At 44.2% G+C, this 24,541-nt stretch overlaps 8 protein-coding genes across 8 annotated transcripts; 4 read left to right on the top strand and 4 right to left on the bottom strand.

Annotated features, from left to right (window-relative positions):
• Positions 1-384: 384 nt before the first annotated feature.
• Positions 385-2,576, top strand: FOBCDRAFT_237466 (uncharacterized protein; the record flags this gene model as incomplete). The annotated part of the gene is made up of 3 exons (XM_059610149.1): positions 385-2,194; positions 2,273-2,438; positions 2,498-2,576. 3 exons carry the CDS (start codon positions 385-387, stop codon positions 2,574-2,576), a joined length of 2,055 nt encoding a protein of 684 aa, XP_059466857.1.
• Positions 2,577-4,136: 1,560 nt separating this feature from the next.
• On the top strand, positions 4,137-6,938 carry FOBCDRAFT_289342 (uncharacterized protein). The gene is made up of 4 exons (XM_059611743.1): positions 4,137-5,140; positions 5,189-5,999; positions 6,058-6,678; positions 6,762-6,938. Exons 1-4 carry the CDS (start codon positions 4,153-4,155, stop codon positions 6,859-6,861), a joined length of 2,520 nt encoding a protein of 839 aa, XP_059466856.1. The 5' UTR covers positions 4,137-4,152; the 3' UTR covers positions 6,862-6,938.
• Positions 6,939-7,721: 783 nt separating this feature from the next.
• On the bottom strand, positions 7,722-8,384 carry FOBCDRAFT_127330 (uncharacterized protein; the record flags this gene model as incomplete). The annotated part of the gene is made up of 1 exon (XM_059607822.1): positions 7,722-8,384. A coding segment is annotated over one exon (663 nt), but the record flags the coding sequence as incomplete, so codon positions are not given.
• A 552-nt stretch (positions 8,385-8,936) lies between these two features.
• On the bottom strand, positions 8,937-9,494 carry FOBCDRAFT_270240 (uncharacterized protein; the record flags this gene model as incomplete). The annotated part of the gene is made up of 1 exon (XM_054703572.1): positions 8,937-9,494. One exon carries the CDS (start codon positions 9,492-9,494, stop codon positions 8,937-8,939), a length of 558 nt encoding a protein of 185 aa, XP_054559547.1.
• Positions 9,495-10,162: 668 nt separating this feature from the next.
• Positions 10,163-12,066, top strand: FOBCDRAFT_216489 (heterokaryon incompatibility protein-domain-containing protein). The gene is made up of 2 exons (XM_059609449.1): positions 10,163-10,283; positions 10,340-12,066. The coding sequence occupies exon 2, from the start codon at positions 10,414-10,416 to the stop codon at positions 12,001-12,003; it is 1,590 nt and encodes a 529-aa protein (XP_059466854.1). The 5' UTR covers positions 10,163-10,283; positions 10,340-10,413; the 3' UTR covers positions 12,004-12,066.
• Positions 12,067-13,012: 946 nt separating this feature from the next.
• On the bottom strand, positions 13,013-16,414 carry FOBCDRAFT_216488 (uncharacterized protein). Its single transcript, XM_059609448.1, has 4 exons — positions 16,225-16,414; positions 16,015-16,165; positions 13,764-15,962; positions 13,013-13,385 (listed from the first exon to the last, which is right to left on the bottom strand). The coding sequence occupies exons 1-4, from the start codon at positions 16,325-16,327 to the stop codon at positions 13,235-13,237; spliced, it is 2,604 nt and encodes an 867-aa protein (XP_059464306.1). The 5' UTR covers positions 16,328-16,414; the 3' UTR covers positions 13,013-13,234.
• On the top strand, positions 16,415-17,617 carry FOBCDRAFT_216481 (uncharacterized protein). Its single transcript, XM_054703569.2, has 2 exons — positions 16,415-16,963; positions 17,017-17,617. The coding sequence occupies exons 1-2, from the start codon at positions 16,473-16,475 to the stop codon at positions 17,417-17,419; spliced, it is 894 nt and encodes a 297-aa protein (XP_054559544.1). The 5' UTR covers positions 16,415-16,472; the 3' UTR covers positions 17,420-17,617.
• Positions 17,618-17,729: 112 nt separating this feature from the next.
• Positions 17,730-20,369, bottom strand: FOBCDRAFT_316397 (uncharacterized protein; the record flags this gene model as incomplete). The annotated part of the gene is made up of 5 exons (XM_031175250.3): positions 17,730-18,916; positions 18,967-19,346; positions 19,407-19,729; positions 19,782-20,016; positions 20,065-20,369. 5 exons carry the CDS (start codon positions 20,367-20,369, stop codon positions 17,922-17,924), a joined length of 2,238 nt encoding a protein of 745 aa, XP_031046383.2. The 3' UTR covers positions 17,730-17,921.
• Positions 20,370-24,541: the final 4,172 nt, after the last annotated feature.

Here is a 24,541-nt window from a genome sequence, read left to right as displayed (position 1 = left end):
AAGCGTATTGAAGGGGCAAAGGCAACTATCATCCGGTCTTGGTTCCACCAATTAAAGGATCCCGAGATAACGGTCATCCACGGCTATAACCGTTGGAATATGGATGAAACCGGCATCTTCCAAGGGGTCGGTATCAACGACTTGGTCGTTGGCCAATCAGTCGGAATCATAACTAAGCTAAGTCGAGTGGCAACGGTACAATGGCAGCATGCGCTGGCATATTCCAATCTGACATGGGTTAGCTAGTTTCGGCCCCCAACTAGCCCCGCTCACATCAGCTTACGAAGGCTCTGGCATCACGAGGCATTTTAACATTTTAAGACAGCTTTGAGAGTCTGCTGCAAACTCTTTTCGTAAACTCTACTCCGATCCATTGTTGCTACAATGCTTTGTGCGACATGCATGTATATGTTTCAGAACAGCGCGATGCGCGGGCTTTATCACAAAGATTATGAAAGAGTTGCCGCTGCCGCAAAGAATGGGTGTAGAATTTGTTACTACCTCAGCCCAAAGCTTCCATCTGACAACTTGAAGCCTCTAGAATATGAATTCAAGTGGGCGAACTCATGGGAGCTCCATTGGGAAATATATTTCTATGAGTCTGCTGACGGTAACTCCAACACGTCAATCGACGACGACAGGCCTCCAACCCACTCAGACTGGTGTGTGTTTGTTGAGGTTTCTTCCTCATCAGACAGTCCATCTGGTTACAATGAGTTTCTCGACCTTGTTGCTGCCGATCTGGATTCGGACCCCACTCGGGTTCGAACAGACTTCCCTTCTTTGCGAGATATCCCAGATAATACCGGCCACGAGGATGTTACACGCGTGGCTAAGAACTGGCTCCAGACCTGTAAGGATCATCACAACTGTGGACCTGCCTCCGGCCCACAGGATGCAGGCTGGTATCCAAAGCGACTCATCCATGTTGGTAACGAACAACAGTCGCCAAGATTGGTTTTATCAGAGAACGAGACTCCAGAAGGCGGTTATGCGGCGTTAAGCCATTGTTGGGGGGAGAACCCAAACTTTCTCATGTTAACAACCGACACGTTATCCGATTTCTGCAGCGAAATTCAGTTGCAACACCTTCCCACAAGTTTTCGAGATGCCATCATCACCTGTCGTCGAATGGGTATTCCATACATTTGGATCGACTCGCTTTGCATCCTACAGGCTGGTGACGGTTCGCATGCAGATTGGCTCTCACATTCTGAGGACATGTATCGAGTATATCTTAACTGCGACTTGAATATTTCTATCGATGTTTCTCAGAACCCCCATGGAGGTGCTTTCAGGTCGAGGGATCCGGCATATTTTCAAGATTGTTACCTCTGGACACCGTTCCACGCCATGCCCAAAATTGCACGCCCACCAAGTGCATCATCAACAAGATCGAGTGAGCATACGTACTCGGATGAATTAATCAAGTCGGGAATTCCAAACGAAAACGACCATCAACTAGCTGATGCAGAAAAGCAGTCAAAGTTCAGGAATCTTTGCACAATATTCACACCAGATGACTTTTCTTGGGCGAGACTGGACCTTCCCCTTAGTAAAAGGGCATGGGTGTTCCAAGAGCGGCTCCTCTCACCCAGAACCTTACACTTTGCTTTGGATCGCATCTCCTGGGAATGTGATAGAAGTCGCAACCTCACGGAATATCTCCCCGAAGGTGCTGGAAATGATGAATGGACAGGATTTGATTGCCTGTACCAATCCGCATATAGTATTCGAGAACGCGGAAATCTTTTCACATTCTACTATGACCTTGTGTTACCGTACACGGACCGTCAACTTAGTCATCCGCATGAAGACAAACTTGTTGCCTTCGCCGCCGTCGCTCGGCGCTGCGTCTCATGGTTTGGCAACGACTACTGTGCTGGAATCTTTCGCAGTACAATGCCACACGCTCTTCTTTGGGAGATGTTCCCGGAAGGGCCGATAAAAAGGTCGAAGGTCTACCGTGCACCATCTTGGAGCTGGGCGAGCATGGACTGTCGTGTGAATTTCAATATCACGGACAACGAAGGCGCTGTTCTATCTAATGTAGCGGATATTACGGTGGAATTAGTTGACCCGAAAAACCAATTTGGCCAAGTCAGGTCTGGTTCCTTAACATTGACTGGACCTCTAGTAGCCTCCGAAGCGCTCATCCCCAGGGAATACAAGACGGAAGAGTTCGTATCCGAAGGTAGGCTTGGACGTGCCGGCTACCAAGATATCCAAACTATATTAGGGCACACTTTTGGGATTACTGCTGATACAGCAGACTCGTGGGACAAAACTGAAAGGAAGTCTTGGTTGGTTTCTCAAGAGAACATATATCTTCTTGCGATTTTGGAAACATCGAGTGAATCCCAAACTTATGGTCTCCTATTGCAGAAGAACCATGATGGAAACTTCACCCGAGCTGGATACTGGGAGGCAGGACTGGGGTTTGTATCAAAACACGCGCACGCAACATGTCAGTTTATATCCGAAACCATCACAATAGTTTGAACATCCCAGTTAAGAAGGAAAGAGGGCGGTTCGGTCCGGGCAATGGCAAGCCCCGAATCTCGAAGGCTCAGTAACTCTACAAGTGCTGTCTGCGAGCTCGTCACTATATACCTTCTACGGATATCATCCATCTATTCAAGTTGCTGTTCCTGTAGTCATTACTGGATTCCAAGCGTGTGATAAGGGTAAAGCGGCAATGCACACTCCAGAAAGGGCAAAAGTTGGACATACACGAGGCATGATATCTGTGTCCCGCAAGGGATTGGAGGAGATAGATATTGTATTGAAAGCGTCGACATCCAGCTTATTTCTTTATTGCATTTTCCTTTCGTCTTTGGCGGGCTCATTTATTTTCTTATGTAATGTGTCCAATGAAACTCATGTTGGCTTTTTTGTAATGCGGGTCAGGATAGGTGATCGTCGCCGCAACGCTCGTCGGAAATGGGCCACTTCGCTGAACGAATCATAGACCTCCCAGAGATGGGAGGATCGGGTTCTTGGGATTGAAGAATGGTCGGCCACCTAGGCACGCATCGGATAGACTCATAGGCAGGAGAGGCGCGAATACAAAGCGGGCGCTGGCGTGGGCTCCAACCTTCTCGGTCCTTGTCAGCAGCTCGAGCCAGGCAGTCAAATGTCGACAAGTGACGTGGGATGTCACGGATGAATGTTCAGAACGTTTCGACTGTCGGCCAAACCCCACTAGCCGGGAATGACACTCGCTTAATCTCAAGCTGCTAGAGCAAGCAGGGGACCTCGAATGAGGAGGTTATCTTTGCCCAAAGTAAACGATTCAAGTTGGTGCTGAACCTCATTTATGAGTCATTAGCGGATTAAGGTGACTTTGCGAGCTGGTCAATCGGTTTGCTTACCCGCAATTTGGTCGATGCCAGCCCCCAGCTAAGATGTTGACGAGACTGTGTCACTCATTTCGGACTCTACAGGCAGCCCCGTCTATAACCGAAAATCAATTGGCTTTACGTCCACACCCCTCGCAGCTTACGCACTAAGTTCACATTACCATTAGCGCCGAGCTCTTAATTCTGATCTTGGATGCAACAATGATTACATCCAAGCAAAATTAAATATAAAATCTGAATTCTGAAAACTAAGATATTGTCGCTTAGTGGCATAGTGTAATCATTTTTAACGCTTTATGTTTTTCTTGAACTTAAATTTTTACGCTCTTATTATTGTACTGGTACATATAGACGTGTGTTTCACCGCACGGCTTCGCCTCTCGCCTCACTTTATTTATTGGCTTAGATCAAACGAGTGCTACTCCTCCATCCGGATTAAGACAGCCTACCTTACTTAACCCCGCAGCGCGCACACAAGGTAAATTCCCCATTGAATACCTACTACACTATCAATAATCGAGGCAGGCTTCAGCTGCCAAGGACTTAATTTCACAGTTGCTTTGGCATGGAGGTCTTCGCCAATCATGTAGCTACAACGCCCAGCCCGCCGTAAGTTGCTGCATAGACACGCCGTGAGCCTGACTGATAAAATTCTCACACATCCTCAGAGCCTGATACATGCCCGCCGCCACCAAGAGCATGCGGACCTCCTCCTCGAGCGCTCCTCTGTTGCGATTGTCTGTCCATACAACACCACGTCTCCCTCTCCGCTCAACATCAATCGCCGACCATGTCGAATCCCCAGAAGTACACGGTCGGCTGGATTTGTGCCGTCACTACCGAATTTGTCGCTGCGCGAGCCTTCTTTGATGAAAAACACGACCAACTCGAAACAATCGCCGATAATGACAATAATAATTATGCTCTGGGGAGAATCGGGAAGCACAACGTTGTCATGGCCGTCTTGCCTAAATCTGAGTATGGCACGACCTCCGCCGCCACTGTGGCAAGGGACATGCTGCGCAGCTTTCCAAACATTCGTTTCGGATTGATGGTCGGTATCGGCGGCGGCGCCCCCAGCGCAAAGCACGATATACGACTTGGCGATGTTATTGTGAGTACCCGTGGCAGTGGGAAAGGCGGTGTGTTTCAATATGACTATGGTAAGGCGATTCAGGAGCATGCGTTCGTCACGACAGGATCCTTGAACCAGCCGCCACAGTTGCTCTTGACAGCATTGAGCGGGCTCGAGGCTGAGTATGAGCTCGAAGGGCATCGGCTCAATGCCCATGTTGATAGGGCATTGGAACAATGGCCACGTCTGCGACAGAAATATTCTCGGCCACCCTCCGATAGCGATAGACTCTACCGGTCCGACATTGTGCATCCGGACTCGTCAGATGGATGCGCCGACGTGTGCAGCAATGATCCCGTTTGTCTGGTGGATCGAAAAGAACGGGGCGAGCAGGAGGATGACCCTGCCATCCATTATGGGTTGATCGCCAGCGCAAATCAGTTAATGAAGGACGCACTTGCGCGGGACAAGCTGGCGGCTAGTATGGACGTCCTTTGTTTCGAGATGGAGGCGGCCGGCTTGATGAACCACTTCCCGTGTCTGGTGATCCGCGGGATATGCGATTATTCTGACTCGCACAAGAACAAGGAGTGGCAGGGCTTTGCGGCAATGATAGCAGCGGCGTATGCCAAAGATCTCCTACGCCAGATTCCTCCCAGCAAGGTCGAGGCTGAGAAGCGTATCAGCGAAGTCCTCAGTTCTAGTTAGCATCACAACGCCAGCTCACTCTTCTTCTTCTAACCTTAAACAGTCGAATCCACGGGAAATGAAATCAAACATGCGGTGATGAGCATGGCATCTGACCATCGTTTCGCCGAAACCGGGCGATGGCTGTCGCCGCCAGATTGTTCAACTAATGCCAACTTGGCAAGAAAACGCCACCATCCCGGCACTGGGGCCTGGTTTCTAAACAGTCCAGCCTTCCAGGAATGGAAACTTGGGTCACGTCAACATCTATGGCTCTACGGCCTGGCAGGATGTGGCAAGACCATTCTAAGTACGACAATTCTGGATCATCTTCTGCAAATAGACACACATACCACGCTTGCCTTCTTCTTCGACTTTAGCGATCCCAGGAAACAGAAACTGGAAGATCTCCTACGCTCCCTGGCAGTTCAGCTTTATCATACCGGGAACGAAGCCGCGAGAAGACTTAATAGTCTTTTCACTTCCTATGATGATGGACGGAGACAACCGGATACGAATGCCTTATCAGCCTGTGTTGACACAATGATACAAACTGCTGGAAAGGTTTTCGTTATCATTGACGCCCTAGATGAGTGTACAGCAAGGGAGGAACTTCTGCAATGGCTGAAACATTTAGCATCCAAGAAGGCCCAGCTCATCGTCACTGGCCGGCCTGAAGTAGAGTTCAGAAGCGCGATCCCTCAGTCATTCGACAAGCTAAACTGTGTCCAACTTGATAAGAACGTTATCAACGCCGACATACGCTCCTACGTTGAGGCAGCGCTTGAGCAGAAGCCTGATTTCGTGGATAAAAAGTTATCTCCAAGTATTCTAGAGGAGATTCGTGACAAAATCGGGGAGGGAGCCGATGGGATGTAAGCTTTGACCTAGGTCACCTATATAAAGCAAACACTTTTCTGACATTCGTCGCAGGTTCAGATGGGCAGCTTGTCAACTGGAAACTCTTGCTAGATGTCTGAGTCCAGCAGCCATCGAGACAACCCTCATGTCTTTGCCTCGTGATCTGAATGAGACATATCGCCGCATGGTCCAAAACATACCATCGGAATATAAGAGCAGCGCGATTCGTCTCCTGCAGTTTCTTGTTCACACCAGGCGGCCTCTGACATTACCAGAGGCCGTCGAAGTAATAGCCACAGAGATAAATCAAGAGCCTCGAGGTTTCGACGTTAAACGCAGGCTATTTCAAGCAGCCGACATCCTGCGATACTGCCCCAGCTTGGTGACAATCGCCGAAGCCACGAACTACGATGAGACCGTGGACGAACTTCATCTTGCTCACTTCTCTGTCAAAGAGTATCTTCTCGAACAAGCCGAGTTCGACCTCGAAAGTGCCAGCATTGTCATTACCAGAACCTGCCTGACTTATCTTGGTGATATCAAGAACAATTGCAGCACAATCAGATCCGATTTTCCGATGGCACGATATGCGGCAGAATACTGGACGGAATACGCCGTTTCGGCCGAGACTTCTGAAGAAATCGTTCGAACCACGGTTAGCTTTTTACGAGACGAGACGACATTTCAACGGTGGTGTCGATTATATCAGGCCGACCGCTGGCGGGACCATGAACCAGGACCCCCTGGAGCATCCAGACTGTATTATGCTTGTTTAGCTGGACTCGCAGGGGCCGCAAGAGATCTGATGACAGAGGGAGCAAACGTCAACGCGCAAGGCGGCGAGTACGGCAATGCCCTGCAGGCTGCCTCACTTAACGGCAACCTGAGGGTTGTGCAACTACTGCTGGACAATGGAGCAGATGTTAACGCGGAGGATGGCAAGTACGGCAATGCTCTACACGCTGCCTCTTATAAGAGCAATTTGGAGGTCGTGCAACTGCTATTAGATAAAGGAGCCGATGTCAACGCAGAGGGCGGCGAGCACGGCAATGCTTTACAGGCTGCCTCACTTAACGGCAACCTGAGGGTTGTGCAACTACTGCTGGACAAGGGAGCAGATGTTAACGCAGAGGGCGGCAGGTATTGCAATGCCCTACAGGCTGCCATAATTCACGATCACCAGGAGGTCGTGCAACTACTGCTGGATAATGGAGCAGATGTCAACGCGGAGGGCACCTGGTTCGGCTGGTACGGCAAGGCTCTACAGGCTGCCTCACTTAACGGCAACCTGAGGGTTGTGCAACTACTGCTGGACAATGGAGCAGATGTTAACGCGGAGGATTACAGGTACGGCAATGCTCTACACGCTGCCTTACAGGCTGTCTCTGATGAGAGCAATTTGGACGTCGTGCAACTACTGCTAGATAATGGAGCAGATGTCAACGCGCAGGGCGGCAAGCACGGCAATGCGCTACAGGTTGCCTTATCTAGGGGCAACCTGAGGGTTGTGCAACTGCTGCTGGACAATGGAGCAGATGTTAACGCGGAGGACTACAGGTACGGCAATGCTCTACAGGCTGCCTCACTTGAGAGCGATTTGGAGGTCGTGCAACTGCTACTAGACAAAGGAGCAGATGTCAACGCGCAAGGCGGCGAGTACGGCAATGCTCTACAGGCTGCCTCACTGAACGGCAACCTGAGGGTTGTGCAACTACTGCTGGACAAGGGAGCAGATGTCAACGCGCAGGGCGGCTATTACGGCAATGCTCTACAGGCTGCCTCACGTAACGGTAACCTAGAGGTCGTGCAACTGCTGCTGGATAAGTCGAAATAGATGGTGAACCAGATTTTGCGAAATCCTCGAGTCTTTGTGCTAAATCCTTTTTCCCCATCTCCCATGCAAGATCGGCACAAGTCCAACCCCGATTACCAAATCTAGCCAAAGGATTCGCTCCTAACCCAAAGAGACACTCAATAGTATCCCAAGCATCCTGTTCGTCTTGTTTGTTAAGCATGGCATACGTAACTGGTGTCGTGAATGATGCATCGTTAATATCAGGGTTGGCATGGAGGTTATTGATATAATGGTATATCACACTCTTCAGCCCTCGCCAGGCGGCACCATGTAAACCATTGGAAAAAGACTCCTGTCCCGGGTTTGCTCCGTAGCTCAAAAGCAAGTCAGCCGTTTTTAGGTGCCCAGAACGGTTGGCTAAGAATAGGGCAAAGTCCAAGTCCCTCTGTTCGTCCTCCTTTCGAAAGAGGAACAGAAAACGAATAGCCTCATCCAAGCCTTGAAGCGCAGCGTAGCATAGCGGGGAGAGCATTGTCCGAGTCTCATACAGGGGAGAGTAGACTAGGTCATCATTGACGGAGGTAAAGGCGCCGAGGGGATACAAAGTTCCATCAGTCTATCGGTATGGAGATATAAGTAGACAAGCGGCCGGGGAAGGTCTGAGTCATGTTAACAATACACTCAGGTCTGAAGCTGGAAGAAGGGCGTGAGCGAGACATTGTGGGTTGCGTTGGCTATCGATGAAAAGAAAGAGATAAAACAAGATGTTTAAAGCGGGATGAGCTGTCTTGTAAAGGCTTTGATGGTGATAAAGAAGGAAGTTGGGAGAGAATTGGAAAGGGGGAGACCACCCTTAAGTACTGCGCCGGAGCAAGATAACATGAGTAATCACTAGAGAAAGAAAGCGAGTGGTATCTCTTGAAGAGGTCTTTTGCATGGCCGGCTGAAATGCAACTCGTATGCTATCGACAAGGGAGGCGGATGTATTCAGAGTACTGCTTGACCTATATACTCAGCGCAAGTATGACCTCAGCTCGTTAGAGACCTGCATTTGTCCTCAAGCCAATCTACCAGAGCATTGCTTTTCCACATCGTCCTGGCAAGATCAGCGCATGTCCAATGATCTTTCCATACCCCCATAATATCTGCAGCATCCTTATCCAGATCGAGAAGCTCTAAAAAAAATCTCTTTTATTTGTTCATCGTCGTCTAGGTACAGTGCGTGAATGGCGGGCGGGACTGAATCCACATCATTGATGCCTTGCTTGAAACGGAATTTCTGATAGAGGTGGCAGATGTAATGGCCCTGGCCCGTTCTCGCAGCAATATGCACTGTATTCAAGGGATTGCCAGTTTCATTCCTCTTAGCAAGAAGTTGGATAATGCTGGAGAGTCCTTCAAGATAGGCTAGTGAGAGAGGGCTAATGCGCTCATTGGATTCGTGAGGATCAGGGGATTTTGACACACGTTTGACAGCCTCTTCGTCTCTTAGGTATGCTGCTGCAGACAGCGGTGTGACATAAATGAGACAGCTTTGACGGGGTTTAAAGACTGGGGCTCTTGTGAAAGAATCGACCTCGAAGTTGTTGAACGGGAAGATGTTTTGGTCGAGTTTCATGAAGCATTGGGAACTGTATCCCTTAGGGTCACTAAGCACCCACTTGATCCAAGCACTGATACTTGTGCGGTCGAATTCGAATCTCTCCAAAGACATAGTAGATAGTAGAGTAGCTGAAAATGAGGGTTTAACCACCGAGTGGGAGACAAGCGAGTCTGATATAGATAGACGAGACGAGTGCACAACACTTGCAAGAAAGTAAGATGGCAAAGGAGGATGTTTAAGTTTTTTCGTATGTATGTATGTATGTATGTATATTTTTCGTCCGGGGGGGCCTTCGGCCCCGAAAGTCCCCTACTGGGTGCTTGATCCTTTGCATGCAGCTCTGTCTCCACATTGTAAGACCGTTACCTAATAAACCGCATGGCATAATAATCACCTCCCCCGCACTTCTAAAACTTTCCATTGAATACTAGACCAGTTTCCCGCACGAAAACATCCTGGCCTAGCTGCGCTCAGCCATGGAGCATCTGTGCAAGCTCTGTTCGGGCCTCGATTTACCCTCTATTTCCCAAGCAAATATCAACAGCCTGTATCGACTCTGTGAGGGGTCCTATCGGGGTCGGGATATGTTCTCATACACCCCTTGGGATGTGTCGCTCGACCACTCAACGGCGCGTCTCACCCCATACCATACATCCATCGAGTTGTTGCGTAAGAGCGCGGAAGTATGTCATTTATGCCGTTTGATCCAACTCAGCGTGGATACTACGCTGGGAAATATCGGAGTCAGTGCCAGAATGGAAAAGATAACTAAGTGCGAGTTATTCCTAGCGGGCCAAGAAAACACGGAGGGCATTCAAGTCCTTGCTTATAATAAAGACTTAGGGAAAGGTCGGCTTATCTATTATTTATTAGGAGGGGTGAACTTTTGGGTTGACAGTGGTGAGGAGCGGACCTATAATCTAGTTCAATGCCCCCTTTGCTAATTATGCATATAGATAGCCCACTCAGTGGCATAATAACAAGACGTCAAGTCCCTGAATTGCCCCAATCCACCATCAGTCTTGAAAAGATGAAGAGGTGGATGGTTCAGTCTAGGGAGAACCACAAGCACGTGAACACACTCACACGGCTTCCTACAAGAGTCCTCAGAGCCAGCAAAGACTCACAAGAAGTTATTCTCTGTGATCTAGAAGACCAGTACGCAGAGTATGCCGCTCTTAGTCATTGCTGGGGCTCTTCCAGGCCTTTCATGTTGACTTCCAATACGATCCACAGTCTTCGGTCAGGTATTCCGACGAGTGACCTTCCTAAATCCTTTCAGGATGCTCTTTGGTTGACTTGCCAGCTGCAAATTCCATATCTCTGGATCGACAGTCTATGCATCTTGCAAGACAACCCTAATGACTGGATTCGTGAGTCATCTAGGATGTCCGAAGTCTACGGAAACGCATCCCTGACTATCGCTGCATGCCGGGCCAAGGACAGTTCCCAAGGTTTCCTGGGCCCCCGAACGGTGTACGAAAAGATAACTCTGTCCTTTCATGTAAATGGAATATCTAGCGAGGTATTTGCCTGTGTCTCTCCACTGAAGTATGTTGGAGAGCCCAGCCGGATCATCGATTTGGAGGACGAACCATTATCAGGGCGTGCTTGGACACTACAAGAGCGATATCTCTCACCTCGGATACTGCATTTCACGCACTCGCAAACCTACTTCGAGTACGGGTCAAGTTTCTTGGCGGAAGACGGCTGTACTGTGCGCCCGCCGCCGTCCAATCCCGATACTGTCATCGGTCAATACTTGATTCCAAAGGCGACACCGCAGTGTTGGAGAGCCTGGAGAAAGATCGTCACACGATACTCGAGACGGAATCTTACCTTCGAAGCTGATAAATTACCGGCATTGGGGGGGATAGCTGCCCGTTTCGCAGCCGAATCCATAGGAGAAGATGGCAGTTCGGACCAAAGCGACTGTTATCTGGCGGGCCTATGGAGAGATGATCTTATCCGCGGTCTATGTTGGAATTCTGATTTTCCCGATCTGAGCCCTGCCGGCATCTCTCAGGCACCGACTTGGTCTTGGGCTTCTACGCGATCGTCCATATACTACGGCACTGACTGGTTTGATAAGATGGAAGACCTTGCTGTGGTTCGAGATGCAAGAGTGGAACTGGAGACCCCTGGAAACTTGTTTGGCAGGGTCACTGGTGGCCGGATATTGATGGGCGTGACAAGGTTGAGGGTACACAGGAGGCCGGACAGCCCACATTTGTGGTGTTGCGAAGATGATAAAATCTTTCGCATCGGGACATCCTGGGATGGTCGGAAGTATCTTGCACCAGAGGCCGGTAGACCAGCGGTCTCTGCTAATGACGAGACTGAGATTTTTGCAGTTCCTCTCGGATGGATCAAGAACCACCTCACGTTACCTGACAGCCCAGACGGCCTGGTAGGCCCTTTCTTTATAATTCTATTATTAGACGAAGATAGCTTGCACCTAGGCCAAGTGCCAACGTTTCGAAGAGTTGGGTCAGGGTCCGCCATAGCGTTTCATGACCCGAGAGAGGGCTTGGATAAGGTAGGGCTAGAGAGATTGATATCAGACAGGTTTAGGGCCGCTAAGGATGATGGAAAGCTTGAGGATATTATAATTGTATAAAGGGTTCTCTGGGATGCTCTTCTTAGTTTATTACTTGGGTTTGGACTTAAGCATTGGTCTTCGAGGAATTTGCTATACTCGGCTGTGAGCATGCACCAGAGCAATTCTTTTCAGAGCGTTTTCCCGGATGCAATAGTTTAGGAGGCTATGCTTGTAGATTTAAAGATAGTAACAATTAGACGAATCTACAGTCACAATAGAAAAGCCTTATTTAAGCGAGGGCCTCCTGCCAGGTCACGGCAGTGGGGAGCAGCTAATTAAACTACATTAAATCAAAGGTACCTAACCCCCCATATATTTTGGCCAATGGTAGAAGTCACAGTCGTCCCTCGAGTTATAAAATGCAATATCATACTGCTTATATCCCAAATTCATTAATGTCTCCTTTTATTATGATTAACCGGCAACTGGCTCCTAGTTCTGCCGAGTTCCGAAAGCCATGACAATCGAATTATATATGGAGATCTAAGATTAACGTACATGATAAGCGAGCGTCGCAGACAAGCGAGCGTCGCAGACAAGCGAGCGTCGCACTTTTCCCACCTACATCTTACTTTTCATTTAATCAATTGATTCTGAATACCTCGAAAGACGAATTAGACGGCATAAGTGTAGCTCCCCAGAGTCAATTATAGGAGCATCAAAGTCTCTTGCAAAGGCAGCAACTAAAATATATCATAAGGTTACCTTATTGACTGCTGAGAACCAAGAACTTCGACGGGAAATTGAGGCACTAAGCCGACGCCGCAGGGCAAAAAGAACCCGATTACAGGAAGGAGGGGTACTGACAGTAGGGGAAGGTCAGGAACTAATTGATCAGATGGATGTTGATACGCAGGTAGTGGCCGAATCGTCGAGAAGCGGTGGTCGGGGAAGTTCGGCGCGACCGAGGGAAAGGCGCTGTGGAAGATGCGGCAAGACTGGACATAACGCAAGGACCTGTCAGGTAGTGGTTGAGGCATCTGGGGAAGAGTATAGTAAGTAGTTTTAATTGACTGAATAGTTTGTTATATTTTTATAATGGTTTCTATCTAGAATGTTAAGAAAAGTGCGACGCTCGCTTGTCTGCGACGCTCGCTTATCATGTACGTTACCAGAAACAAAACCAGTAAAATCGTTAACCTTTCCACGCGATGCATCAACATATTATATCAAAAAAAACAAAAACTTATTTTTGAATGCATATTTCAAAACCATAGGTCTTCAGGATTAGGAGAACAGAAGAAAGCATCTAGGTATTGATCCACTGGTCCAAGATAGACAAAGACCCCTTAGTGAGCGGATGACATGGGCCAAGAACTTGTCGCCACCTCTGGACGCAGACTTCCATCATGGATAGCGCCTCTTCATGTCGACCTTGACTTTTCCATGTCCATGCGATATTGCCCATGCTTAATAGAGTATCCGTATGATCAGCTCCAAGCTTCGTCTTCTGAGTCTCCATCACCTGCAATTGTAGCTTCTCCGCTTCCTCTAGTCGGCCTTGGTTGCAATATGTCGATGCGAGGTTGTTCATGCTCATCAGAGTATTCGGATGATCTTCTCCAAGCTTCGTCTTAAAAGTCTCTACCACCTGCAATTGTAGCTTCTCTGCTTCCTCTAGTCGGCTTTGGTCCCAGTATGTTAATGCGAGATTGTTCATGCTCATCAGAGTATTCGGATGATCAGCTCCAAGCTTTGTCTTCCGAGTCTCCATCAACTGCACTTCTAGCTTCTCTGCTTCCTCTAGTCGGCCTTGGTTCGAGTACGTCGATGCGAGATTGTTGATGCTCATTAGAGTATTCGGATGATCAGCTCCAAGCTTTGTCTTCTGAGTCTCCATCACCTGCAATTGTAGCTTCTCCGCTTCCTCTAGTCGGCCTTGGTTGCAATATGTCGATGCGAGGTTGTTCATGCTTATCAGAGTATCCGGATGATCTTCTCCAAGCTTCGTCTTAAAAGTCTCTATTACCTGCACCTCTAGCTTCTCTGCTTCCCCCAGCCGGCCTTGATCCATGTATGTCGATGCGAGATTGTTCATGCTCGTCAGAGTATTTGGATGATCAGCTCCAAGCTTCGTCTTAAAAGTCTCCATCACCTGCACTCGTAGCTTCTCTGCTTCCTCCCATCGGCCCTGGTCCCAGTATGTCGAGGCGAGATTGTTCATGCTTGTCAAAGTATCCGGATGATCAGCTCCAAGCTTCGTCTTCTGAGTCTCCACCACCTGCAATTGTAGCTTCTCTGCTTCCTCCAGTCGGCCTTGGTTGTAGTATGTCCATGCGAGATTGGCCATGCTCATCAGAGTATTCGGATGATCAGCTCCAAGCTTTGCCTTGCGAGTCTCCATTACTTGTATCTGTAGTTTCTCTGCTTCCTCCCATCGGCCCTGGTCCCAATATGTTAATGCGAGGTTGTTCATGCTCATCAGAGTATTCGGATGATTTTCTCCAAGCTTCGTCTTAAAAGTCTCTACCACCTGCAATTGTAGCTTCTCCGCTTCCTCTAGTCGGCTTTGGTCCCAGTATGTTAATGCGAGATTGTTCATGCTCGTCAGAGTATCCGGATGGTCAGCTCCAAGCTTCGCCTTGCGAGTCTCCATTACCTGTATCTGTAGCTTCTCCGCTTCCTCCCATCGGCCTTGGCTCCAGTATGTCCCTGCGAGATTGTTCATGCTCGTCAGCGTATCCGGATGATCCTTACCCAGCAGCTTTTCACGAGTTCTCCTCGCTTTTGAAGTCATCCGCTCACCTACGGCGTATCTGCCTTGTAGCCACGCATACCATCCACCGTTAAATAAGAGGCCTGCCCATATCTTCTTTAGATTATCCTCGTTTGGCCGGTACTCGACTGCTGCTTCAACGTGAGCGAAAAGTGCTCGGCATACCGTCCAGTTCTCGTAGTCCCCGGCTGGGAAGGAGCTCGCCATTACCACGATGTACTTCTCCAGGAATTTCTCCTGAAGTCCCTGAGCTTTCAGCCATCTCCGCATCGCTAGCTGCACAAGCCCATGCATCTCAAACGTATTGGCATCCTCGCCCTGCATGATAAGACAATAGTCCCGTAGTATTGCTACATCATCCTCGAATTCATTTGCAGTCTCATTATCACTGCCTTGTGAATCTGAATCAGTGATATCTTCGGGGCTCGTCGATTGTGCAGCATTGTAACAATCTTTGGGAGGTCCAAGGAGCGACTCAGGGATCCCTTGCCGATTGAAGAAGCTCATCAATGAAAGAAGGTCCGCGGCTGACGGTCGCCTAGAGCGGACGTGGTCGAATGACACTTGCCACGTCGTAAGTATGACGTTTGACGCGCCTCCATCCTGGCGAAGATCTCGACGCAGGTCACCGGCGTCATGACTGAGAAGCTTCACCCTCTTGCTTTCACTCTGTCGAAACTCGTCGAGGTATTGTGCAAGCGAGGTACGCGGCGCCCGCATTTGGATGTAGGCTGCAGCCTGGCTGATGGCAAGCGGGACAAGGTCAAGCGACCTCACGAAGTCAGCTGCGGCATTCGCATCCGACAGTGTACCAAGTCTATTCTCCAGCAGCTTCAGAGCCTCTTCCTGTGTCATGGGGCCAATTGCATGGATCGCCTGGGAGGTGCCAATCAATCTGAACGCCAGGTCCCTGTTACGTGTGGTGATGAGAATGGATCCATTGGCACTTTGCGGCAGATACTCTACCAGCTTCCGCCCGTTATCGTTGTCTCCGCTGGTGCTGTGTAGAAACACGTGGGAGTCGTCGGCACTATCGAGAACCAAGAGCCATTTGCCATTTTGTGCATTAGAAAGCCAATCAAATACGAGCTGGAGAATGTCGGCGTCGGGACGATTGCGGCCCATCAGTTTGACTTTGTCAGCAATCGACTTGAATCCTTCGATGACGCGAGCCTGTGTGCTAGCATGAACCCAGAATACCCATGTTTCGGTTAAGCGAGCCGCAAACCGGTGGGCGAACTCGATGGCTAGCTGCGACTTGCTGTCTCCCTATTAGAACCTGCCAGGGCATATATTTGCTTTCAAAAACGTACCCTACACCACCAAGACCTACTATAGCGACGCGACTGGATGGCTCGGAGCATTGGCGGCCGATCTGGTCGAGGATGTCTCCACGGTCGACGAATGTAGGATCAGGACGGAAGGGGATCGACGCGAATGGGAGCGGGATCAGTTCTACCGGCTCTAGACAGGATATTAGCAGAATCCACTCTCAAAGGAGGGCTAGCTTGGCTATAACGTACCCGGTGGATAGTAGAAACTCGCTTGGATCGGTGCGTTGCTCTGACCCACTTCAATTCCGCGGTTCCCATCTCCAAAGAACATGGAAGAAACACGATTTGCCATGGTCGGATTAATCGCACGACTTTGCTGTCATTCGGTAGCATCAAGATGCGCATTTCTAGCTGACAAACCCCGCTGAGTTATTGGTGACCGTGGCCTCACGTGATTGCTGCCTCAGCTGACATTACCCCTCTCCAGGCTGATCACGATGGACATCCTGAAAAGCATCATTGCATCATTACAGTATCACTGCATCGGTGGACTTTCAACGATGGACCCTTTAAGCATCACAGCTGGCGTCATGGGAGTCGCTGTGCCGGCTTTACAATGCGCCCAGCATTTGCGGCAAACCATTCAGGCCATTCTCGATGCGCCTACCGAGATCGCATCACTTGGAGAAGAGCTGCTGACCATCGAGCAAGCCATTAACTCTGTTCAGGAGGTATCTGATCAACAGTGGCAGACTCTGGGCGAATCTGTAGTCTCCCAATCCAAGACTGGAATGAGCCTATGCAGAAAGTCATGCAGCAAGTTTCAAGCCGCCATCGAACATTGGACTCGACATGGCGAGGATGGAAAGCTATCTTGGCGCGACCGAACGGCAATCGGCCTCTTGAGACAGGATCAAATAAAATCGACGTCGTCTCAGCTCCAAAACTGCAAAGGCACGCTTACTACAGTTGTCAGCATTGCGACTTTGTAAGTGCACCTACTCGTGAATACGGGGTATTACAACACTGACGAAAAGATAGCCATAGCTCCCTTCAACAGGCGAACGCAAACGGAGAAATGATGAGAATGGTGTCGACGAAGGAGACCGAGATTGCGAAAGCAATTTCGACCACAGAAAGGCAGCTAGACGAGGTGAATGCTAGGCTGGAAAAGCTTTATCTTGCGTTGTTAGAAAAAGTGGAGGAGGGTCCCGATGAGATAAGCGCCAAAAGCCAAGTTGAGGCAGAGAAATTCGCGCTGAAGCAGTCTCTCGACCTACTCAAGGCTCTAAACGAAAACGTACAATCCGCATCCAAAAATATGAGGAAGGGCCAAGGTCAGGTCGTCAATACGATGAGCTTCGGTGACCATAACAGAGGTGTCGCAACCGGAATCAGTAATGCTGCTATAAACTTCTCTATAGGCAAAAATTGGGACGACTAGGCAATTACTAGACACTTGATGGTGAACACGGGTGTAGACATATCACTGGCCAACCGCAAGTGCCAAACGCATGAAGAATGAGTGAGTTTATACCAATGGACTTTTCTTCGAGATAAGCCCTCCACGAATAAATCTGCAAATCTATAGCCATATTTCCATCAGTTTTCATCTTTTAAGGGAAGAAACACGAAACAGAACAAATAATCTTATAGTGTCTGAGTTCGAAATTGCCATAGTGCAATATATTTGAAATTCATTTGAGTCTATTCTTGATCTCGACATCCATTCATTACGTCAAGGTTCTGGATCCATCCCTAAGCCTTCATTGGCTGCCTTCGGTGTTGCTCTTGTGGTCGATGAGGCTTAGGGTTAATGTAAATTGCCTTTTTATATTCTCCATCGTAGACTTAAAAGTCAAAGCAAAACTCATTAAAGAGATAATCCCGAGAAAACAGAAGGCTTCGCCACATAGATCAACGATTATTCCATGTGAAGCCGATGATCAACCTCCATGTGATACAGTCCCGTGTACTGTCTCAGCATGGTTTTGCAAGTGCATCTTATGATCTAACGTCTCATCACACAGGCGGCAATGAAGCTTTTCGTTTGGTTGAATATTAGACAGGTGGTATCGTTTGAAGTGCCTGCTTAAGTCCCCCGGTGAGTAGTAAGGCTTGATTAGCCCATGAATCGCCGGATCGAGAGGCTGAAGAGTGGTGGCCCGACCGACACAGAGAAAGCACCTTCGACTTCGCTCCGTTCGGCTTTTAGTAAAGACTGAAGTTATTGCATCACCCAAAGCACTACTTGCGGTATCCTTTGTGGTGTTGTCGTGTAGATCAGAGACTTCTTTCTCAGCAGTAACCGCTTTGTATCTGGTCATAGGAGGTAAGGGTGGCTCTTGGACGGAACAGTAAGACATGACGGCGAGAATTGCATTATTACGGCGATGATATTCGGACTCAACTGTGTTGGTCGCTGGGGCTGTTAAAGCTTCGTATAGGCGTTTCTGGGCTGGATGAGCATTGCCATCCGATGGCGAGGGTGGTGGCTCCTCAAATGTCTTGCCAGCTAGTTGTCTCTCTATATCGGTTACAGCCTGTTCCCGGGTCCAAGCTTTTCTGACTTGCTCTTTGCGTTTTCGGCGTAGGCGAGCCTTCTCGCTTTGAATATCCTTAGTAATCTTCCTTAGACGTGTGCGAACTTTATCGGACTTGTTGCCATTAGAAAGTAGGTATTCTCGTTGTCGAAAGAGATCCTGAATCTTGGGATCATCATTAATGCTCGCAGACTGCTCAGCAGTGAGATGGGTAGGCCGTCGCTTGCTGGCTGAGTACCCGATACTGCAGGCTTGACGCATCAGCGCTTTTTGCTGCTCTTTATGGCTTACAACAGCCATAGTATCCACAGGTACGACACGGCCGAGGTAATGCTTCTCGAAAGTCCTAGAGTTGGCGTGTTGAAGCATAAGGTTGCGAAGTCCATCGCTGATATTCGCTGCATCACTCGTCAGTTAATCTGTCTTTGCAGGTGACATATGTACGCACAGCATTGGTCAAACTCGTTTCCTGCGTTGTAACGGAGCGTATACAAGATCACAACAACGCCAAACCCAGCTAATTCGCCAAGCTTCTTTGTCCAACCGGAAATCATATTATACGTAATCTGTTCGTTTGCAGACAATATGTACGCGTTCATGCCTGTCTTAGTGGCCCTGCGAAAGACGAATATGTCATTCATACTCTGCTTGAGTGGTAGGGGTAACTCGTGCTCGTCGGGGTGGATATCAAGCTTGCTCAAATGCTCAGGAGAAGTAAGAGTCGGCGCATCAAAAGCCTCATGATGGAATAAAAGACCTAGAAGAAGGGTATGTGGACTGAGTAACAAGCTCGAGTCAAAGATAGTCTCGGGAAGAGTCAAGATGTTGCTATTCAAGTTAGGCTTGGTGGCCAAATGTGCGTTCCTCTGCGTTTGATCATGTCCTTACGTTTCTTTTTCTCCAAGGAAGGTCTTCGTGAAGCGAAGTCTGAAACGAATAAGAATACGGTGCGGGCCGCCTTGAGGATCACGCGCCAAAGAAAGCTCGAGGTCGCCAAATCTTAAGAAAAGGAGTGCTCTAGGTCTAGAGCCACTTGGTGCGATGAGAAGAAGGAACAAAAGAGCGTAGATGCGGTGCTCGCCAATGTGGAACCTCTGTTTAGTCGTACTAATAGTTGTCTCTGCTTGCCGCTCAAGGTCCTCGATAGCCATGCATCGGTTTTCGCGTCGCTCTCCTGTTAAATCGTGGTCGACAACGAGTTTTCGAAGGATCTGATCAGTCACATGTTAACAATTTCGCGACCAAGGAAGGGCAGATACGTACCCTGCGCATTCTCCGGTTTAGAACAGGGTCAATCTTTTTCTTAGTCTCTCTCTCGTATACAAGTCGAAACTCCTTCCAATACTGCTTAAGGGTGTGGGAAGACCTTATACCAGGGAGCCTCCTTTCCCCAGCCCCAGTTTTTTGGGCAAAAAGCCAGTGAAAGAATGCATTAATCTTACTTAAGGAGATATGATGCATGCAGTATTTAGGGTCTTGTTTCGTGTACTTGCAATAACTAATAGATGTTAGTAGTGTCATAAGAAGGAAAGTATTTGAACCGCACGTATTCCACCGACGCTCAATTGCATCAAGTTGTCGCGTTGTGCCATCAGCATACGCAGTGTCATCTGCGTCCTCTTCCTTGAAGTTATCTTGCATAAGGAGAAAGAATTCCGGTGGCAGATCACTTCCACCTGGAAGACATTGTGCATCGTCCAGTTCGAGGTCAACATCGCTGGCATCGCTGAGATTGGTATCTATGTCTGAAGTGTGATCGTCGTCGCTGTCAAACACACTATCATCTTCGTACGAACTTACTGAGTCATCAGACTCGGCAAGGGAGATAGATTGGGGGCTCCTTCGAGTCATTGATAGTAATTTAAGGGCAGTAGTGCAGAAGAAGGTGATGGAGATATCTTACCTGGCTGAATGGCTGAGGTGCCCAGTATTTATGTTCAGCAAGCGCGGCTAAAGTGATATTGATAAGGGAGGGTGTATAGCGAATAGGAATGAGCATGCAATAAACTGGCGCTTAGGTAGGCAGGGATGTGAACAAGGCATGGCGGCTAGCAGATAAATGTGGCCGGTACATCTGAGATACTTGACAGGGGGTTGGAGTGGATTTGTGGGGAATTATCACTCTTAAAGCGGCACTGGTTATCCTGGCAAATGGCTGACAGAAAACAACCCCGCGACTTGCTGAAAACAGTACTAGAAAAGCCGCGACAGCATATTATAAAGTATATAAATTATTATTCTTATTATTTCTAGTTATAAAGCTAGTAGTAAGTTATTATTAATTATTAATAATTTTACTTTTTTTTTTATTACCCCCTTAGAGTATTTCTTAGAGCTATTTTATTATTAGGTTTATAATATACTTTTATTTACTTTAATCCCCTTTTATTAAAGCTATATACTAATTAAATACCTCTTTTATAACTTATTATTTATTTCTATAACTTATAGCTTAACTTTATATAATATCTTTAATATTTAACTAAAGTATTTAAGTATTACTAATAGATTTATATTATAATAATTTATAAAATAATAATCCTAATATAACCCTAAGTATTAATTTATAGTTATCTTATATAATATATAATTATATATTTTAATTAAATAGTTATAAAAATTAATTAAGACTTTTTTTCTAGGTTTTAAGGGTTATTCTTATAGTTTATAATACTCTTATTATTTTATTTTTATTAATATATAAATATTATATTTTTATTTAAGCTTATATAATACCTAGCTATTTAAATATCTTAAAGTATTAGTATTATTTTATTAATCCTATTAATAGCCTTTTTATTAAAGCTTATAAAAAGATATTAAATTAATACCTATCTCTAGGTAATAAGTAATATAATATAATATTAATATATATAGCTTATTATTTAAATCTAAGACTTAAACCTTTACTTTTTTATACCTTAAGATTAATAACTATTTAAATCTAATATATATAATATTATATATTTAGGTAGATTTATAATAAAACTAACTTAATACTAATAATATAAATAATACTAATACTTATTTATATTAATAATATATTAATATTTAGCTAATTTATTAAGTCTATTATATATTATATCCTATAACCTAATTAACCCTTTTTATATGGCTAATGCTAATAGTCTTTAACTTTAGGTAACTAAACTTATATAAAACTTAATATATTTTCTTCTTATTTCTTTAAACCCTGTAATTACCCCTCTTCTATCTTAGATATTATAGTATACTATCCCCCTTATCTTAGTTGCGCTCTTATAATCCAAGGCCATAACCAGCCTAGTCTATATATTATTAAGGTTTAGTCTTCTCTAGTACCTTCTTAGCCTGCTACTAAATGGCCTTAAGCTACTTATTATATAAGCTACTATAAAGGGCCTTACTAAATTCTCTTTCCCTCTGGCTTAGATTTACCCCTTTAAGTAACTTCCCTTCTAGCTTATAAAGTAGCTTTATTTTTATAATTAAGAAAGCCTTTATTAATTAGCTAATAGTAAGGCTATAAGAATAAAAGAATTTTATAACTAAAGATTACTAATTTAATATAGCTAGTATTATCTTTTTTTCCCTAGTTTATTTTAATTTCTATTATTATATTATAAAGCTTATTATAATTATCTTTCTTAATAGCTTATTTAATTTTATAAGTTATATTATAACCTTTTATTAGATAATACCTATTAGGATTAGGTACTTATAGGCTTCTTTTAATAGTAGGTATTATAATAGTAAAGCTATAATGCTATTAGTAGTTATAATTAGAAGTTAGATTAAATTACTTATTATAGAAGTATGGTGGATAATTTAAGTATACTACAGGGGTTGGCGAAAGAGTGGCCTTTAAAGTGGGTTACAGGAAGAAGATTAGGGCTAGCTAAAAAGTAAGCCTCTCTAGCTAGGTTATATATAGCTAGGTTTAGGCTATAATTAAGGCAGCTAATTATAATAATATTAACTTAATAAAGCTTTGCCTACTAAGGGGTAAGAAATATTTAAATTATATTAGACTTTAGAGATACTTAGATATAGCTTTTAAGGCTAACTTATAAACTTAAAAAAAAATAAAAAAATAATACTAAGCTATTTAAACTAAACTTAGCCTTTATATACTTAGACTTAATATTAATAAATTTACTTTTTATATTATTTAGGTCTTATACTTAATATAATCTATTAAAAGATATTTTATAAAATAAAATATAAACTTTAAGAAGTATATCTTTAAATAAGGTATTAATAGGTATTTTATATTCTTATAATAAGGCCTATATAATCTTAATAAGCCTAATAGTCTATAAAGCTTATACCTTAGTTAAAGGGTAATCTTAATAATAATAGAAGTTATTATAAATATTATAAATAGAAATAATATTAGAAATAGTCTTTTCTTATTAAATAGCTAGTTTAGGTAAGAGTTATTTACTAATAATTATAATTAAATATAACTAGCTTTTAGGGCTAATAAAAAGGGATTTAAAATAAATATTTTAAATCTTTATAGGTATAATCTTAGCTAGTAGGTAATTTATTTTATAAGATTACTAGCTTAATTTACTATTAGTAAGAGAAGATTTAACTATCTTATTTAGCTAAGCTAGGGCTATATTTCCTTAAGTCAGGGATACTATTAATATAGGTTTTATATTAATAGTAGTATTTAATTTAATTTAATTATATATAAGTATACTTAGATTTAAATATTTATTATTAGAGCCTTTTATTTAAATAAAGTATTATAATCTTAATAATTTATTTAAAAAGTCTATAATACTATTATATCTATAAGATTATAAACTATTAAGTTCTTAACTTATATTATTTGTATTTTTAGTATTAAAGTTAATATTAAAAGGAATATAAATTATTATATCCTTAGACTTACTAAGAGCTAAAAGGCATAATTAGGAGGAGGAGAAAAGAAAGCTTTAAAATACTTTTTACTTCTTAGACTTAATAATAAAAGAGGCTATACTTAAGTTATAGTATATAAAGAAGAAATAATAAAAGGTATTAATATTTATAATATAATTATAATAAAGATAGTTATAATAAGGTATTATTTAACTTATATACTTAAAGCTAAACTATATAATTAAATAAGTCCTAGCCTTTTTAAAGAACTAAGCCTTATATTATCTTAGTATCTCTATTTATTATTTAAGAGTATAATAGTTAAAGTTAAGGCAGAAGATATATAACTGCCTTGCTTATATTAATTACTTTACTACTAAGATATATATCTTATATATTATTAGGGGTCTATATTACTTATTAATAAGATAGAATTTACTAAATAAGGCAGATTATAATAAGTATTAGCTCTTTATATATAATATATTATTTCGAGTTAATAAAATAATATAAAATAAAAAGTTTCTAAAAATACTAACTCTTTTATTTAACTTTAATAAAGCTTAACCTTATATTTATATATATTAATTACTAATTTAAAACCTTTTAAGCTATTTAAAGGGCTTTAAATACTATTATAAATAACTTATAATTTTATAATAATAAGACTAATATAGATTATATATATATAATACTAATAGCTTATTATAAAATATATATCCTTATTCTCCTTTTTACCTAATTATTTCTTTTAGTATTATAACTTACCTTATTTCTAAGGTTTTTAAGTTATTATAATTTATATAAAAATAAGTAAGTTAAGGACTAATCAGAAGGAATTAAGGAATATTTACCTAAATAGCAGGTAGTCTTAATAACCTCTAAATAAGGAATTAATAACTTAGGTTTTATTAAGTAACTTATAATTAAATACTATATTAATACTACTAGCTAAGAGAACTAATTAAGAAATAAGTTTATATTAGAGGCCTTAAATATAACCTATATTACCTATATTAGGCTTAGGAGGTAGGTCTAAGATAGTATTATCCTTTATTATATAATAGGAGGTATTAATAAGTTATTATAGTATTTTTATTATTAAGTAGGTATTAACTAGAGGCCTTATAAGGGATATTATTATTATAAGATATTATAGTATTACCTAA

This window comes from Fusarium oxysporum, chromosome II (genome assembly GCF_013085055.1).
Source record: "Fusarium oxysporum Fo47 chromosome II, complete sequence".
NCBI classification, from domain to species: Eukaryota; Fungi; Ascomycota; class Sordariomycetes; order Hypocreales; family Nectriaceae; genus Fusarium; species Fusarium oxysporum.
Note: the sequence above shows the minus strand (reverse complement) of the source record. Positions and strands in the feature narration are given on the sequence as shown.

Bases quoted from the DNA above. Each gene is read 5' to 3' on its own strand.
- FOBCDRAFT_289342 (XM_059611743.1), top strand. From the start codon at position 4,153: ATGTCGAATCCCCAGAAGTACACGGTCGGCTGGATTTGTGCCGTCACT. The intron at 5,141-5,188 runs GTTAGCATCACA...AACCTTAAACAG, and splicing joins CAGCGAAGTCCTCAGTTCTA to TCGAATCCACGGGAAATGAA. The intron at 6,679-6,761 runs GTGTCGATTATA...ATGCTTGTTTAG, and splicing joins GAGACGACATTTCAACGGTG to CTGGACTCGCAGGGGCCGCA.
- FOBCDRAFT_216489 (XM_059609449.1), top strand. From the start codon at position 10,414: ATGAAGAGGTGGATGGTTCAGTCTAGGGAGAACCACAAGCACGTGAAC.
- FOBCDRAFT_216488 (XM_059609448.1), bottom strand. From the start codon at position 16,327: ATGGCAAATCGTGTTTCTTCCATGTTCTTTGGAGATGGGAACCGCGGA. The intron at 16,166-16,224 runs GTACGTTATAGC...TATCCTGTCTAG, and splicing joins GAGTTTCTACTATCCACCGG to AGCCGGTAGAACTGATCCCG. The intron at 15,963-16,014 runs GTACGTTTTTGA...ATAGGGAGACAG, and splicing joins GTAGGTCTTGGTGGTGTAGG to CAAGTCGCAGCTAGCCATCG.
- FOBCDRAFT_216481 (XM_054703569.2), top strand. From the start codon at position 16,473: ATGGACATCCTGAAAAGCATCATTGCATCATTACAGTATCACTGCATC. The intron at 16,964-17,016 runs GTAAGTGCACCT...ACGAAAAGATAG, and splicing joins GTTGTCAGCATTGCGACTTT to CCATAGCTCCCTTCAACAGG.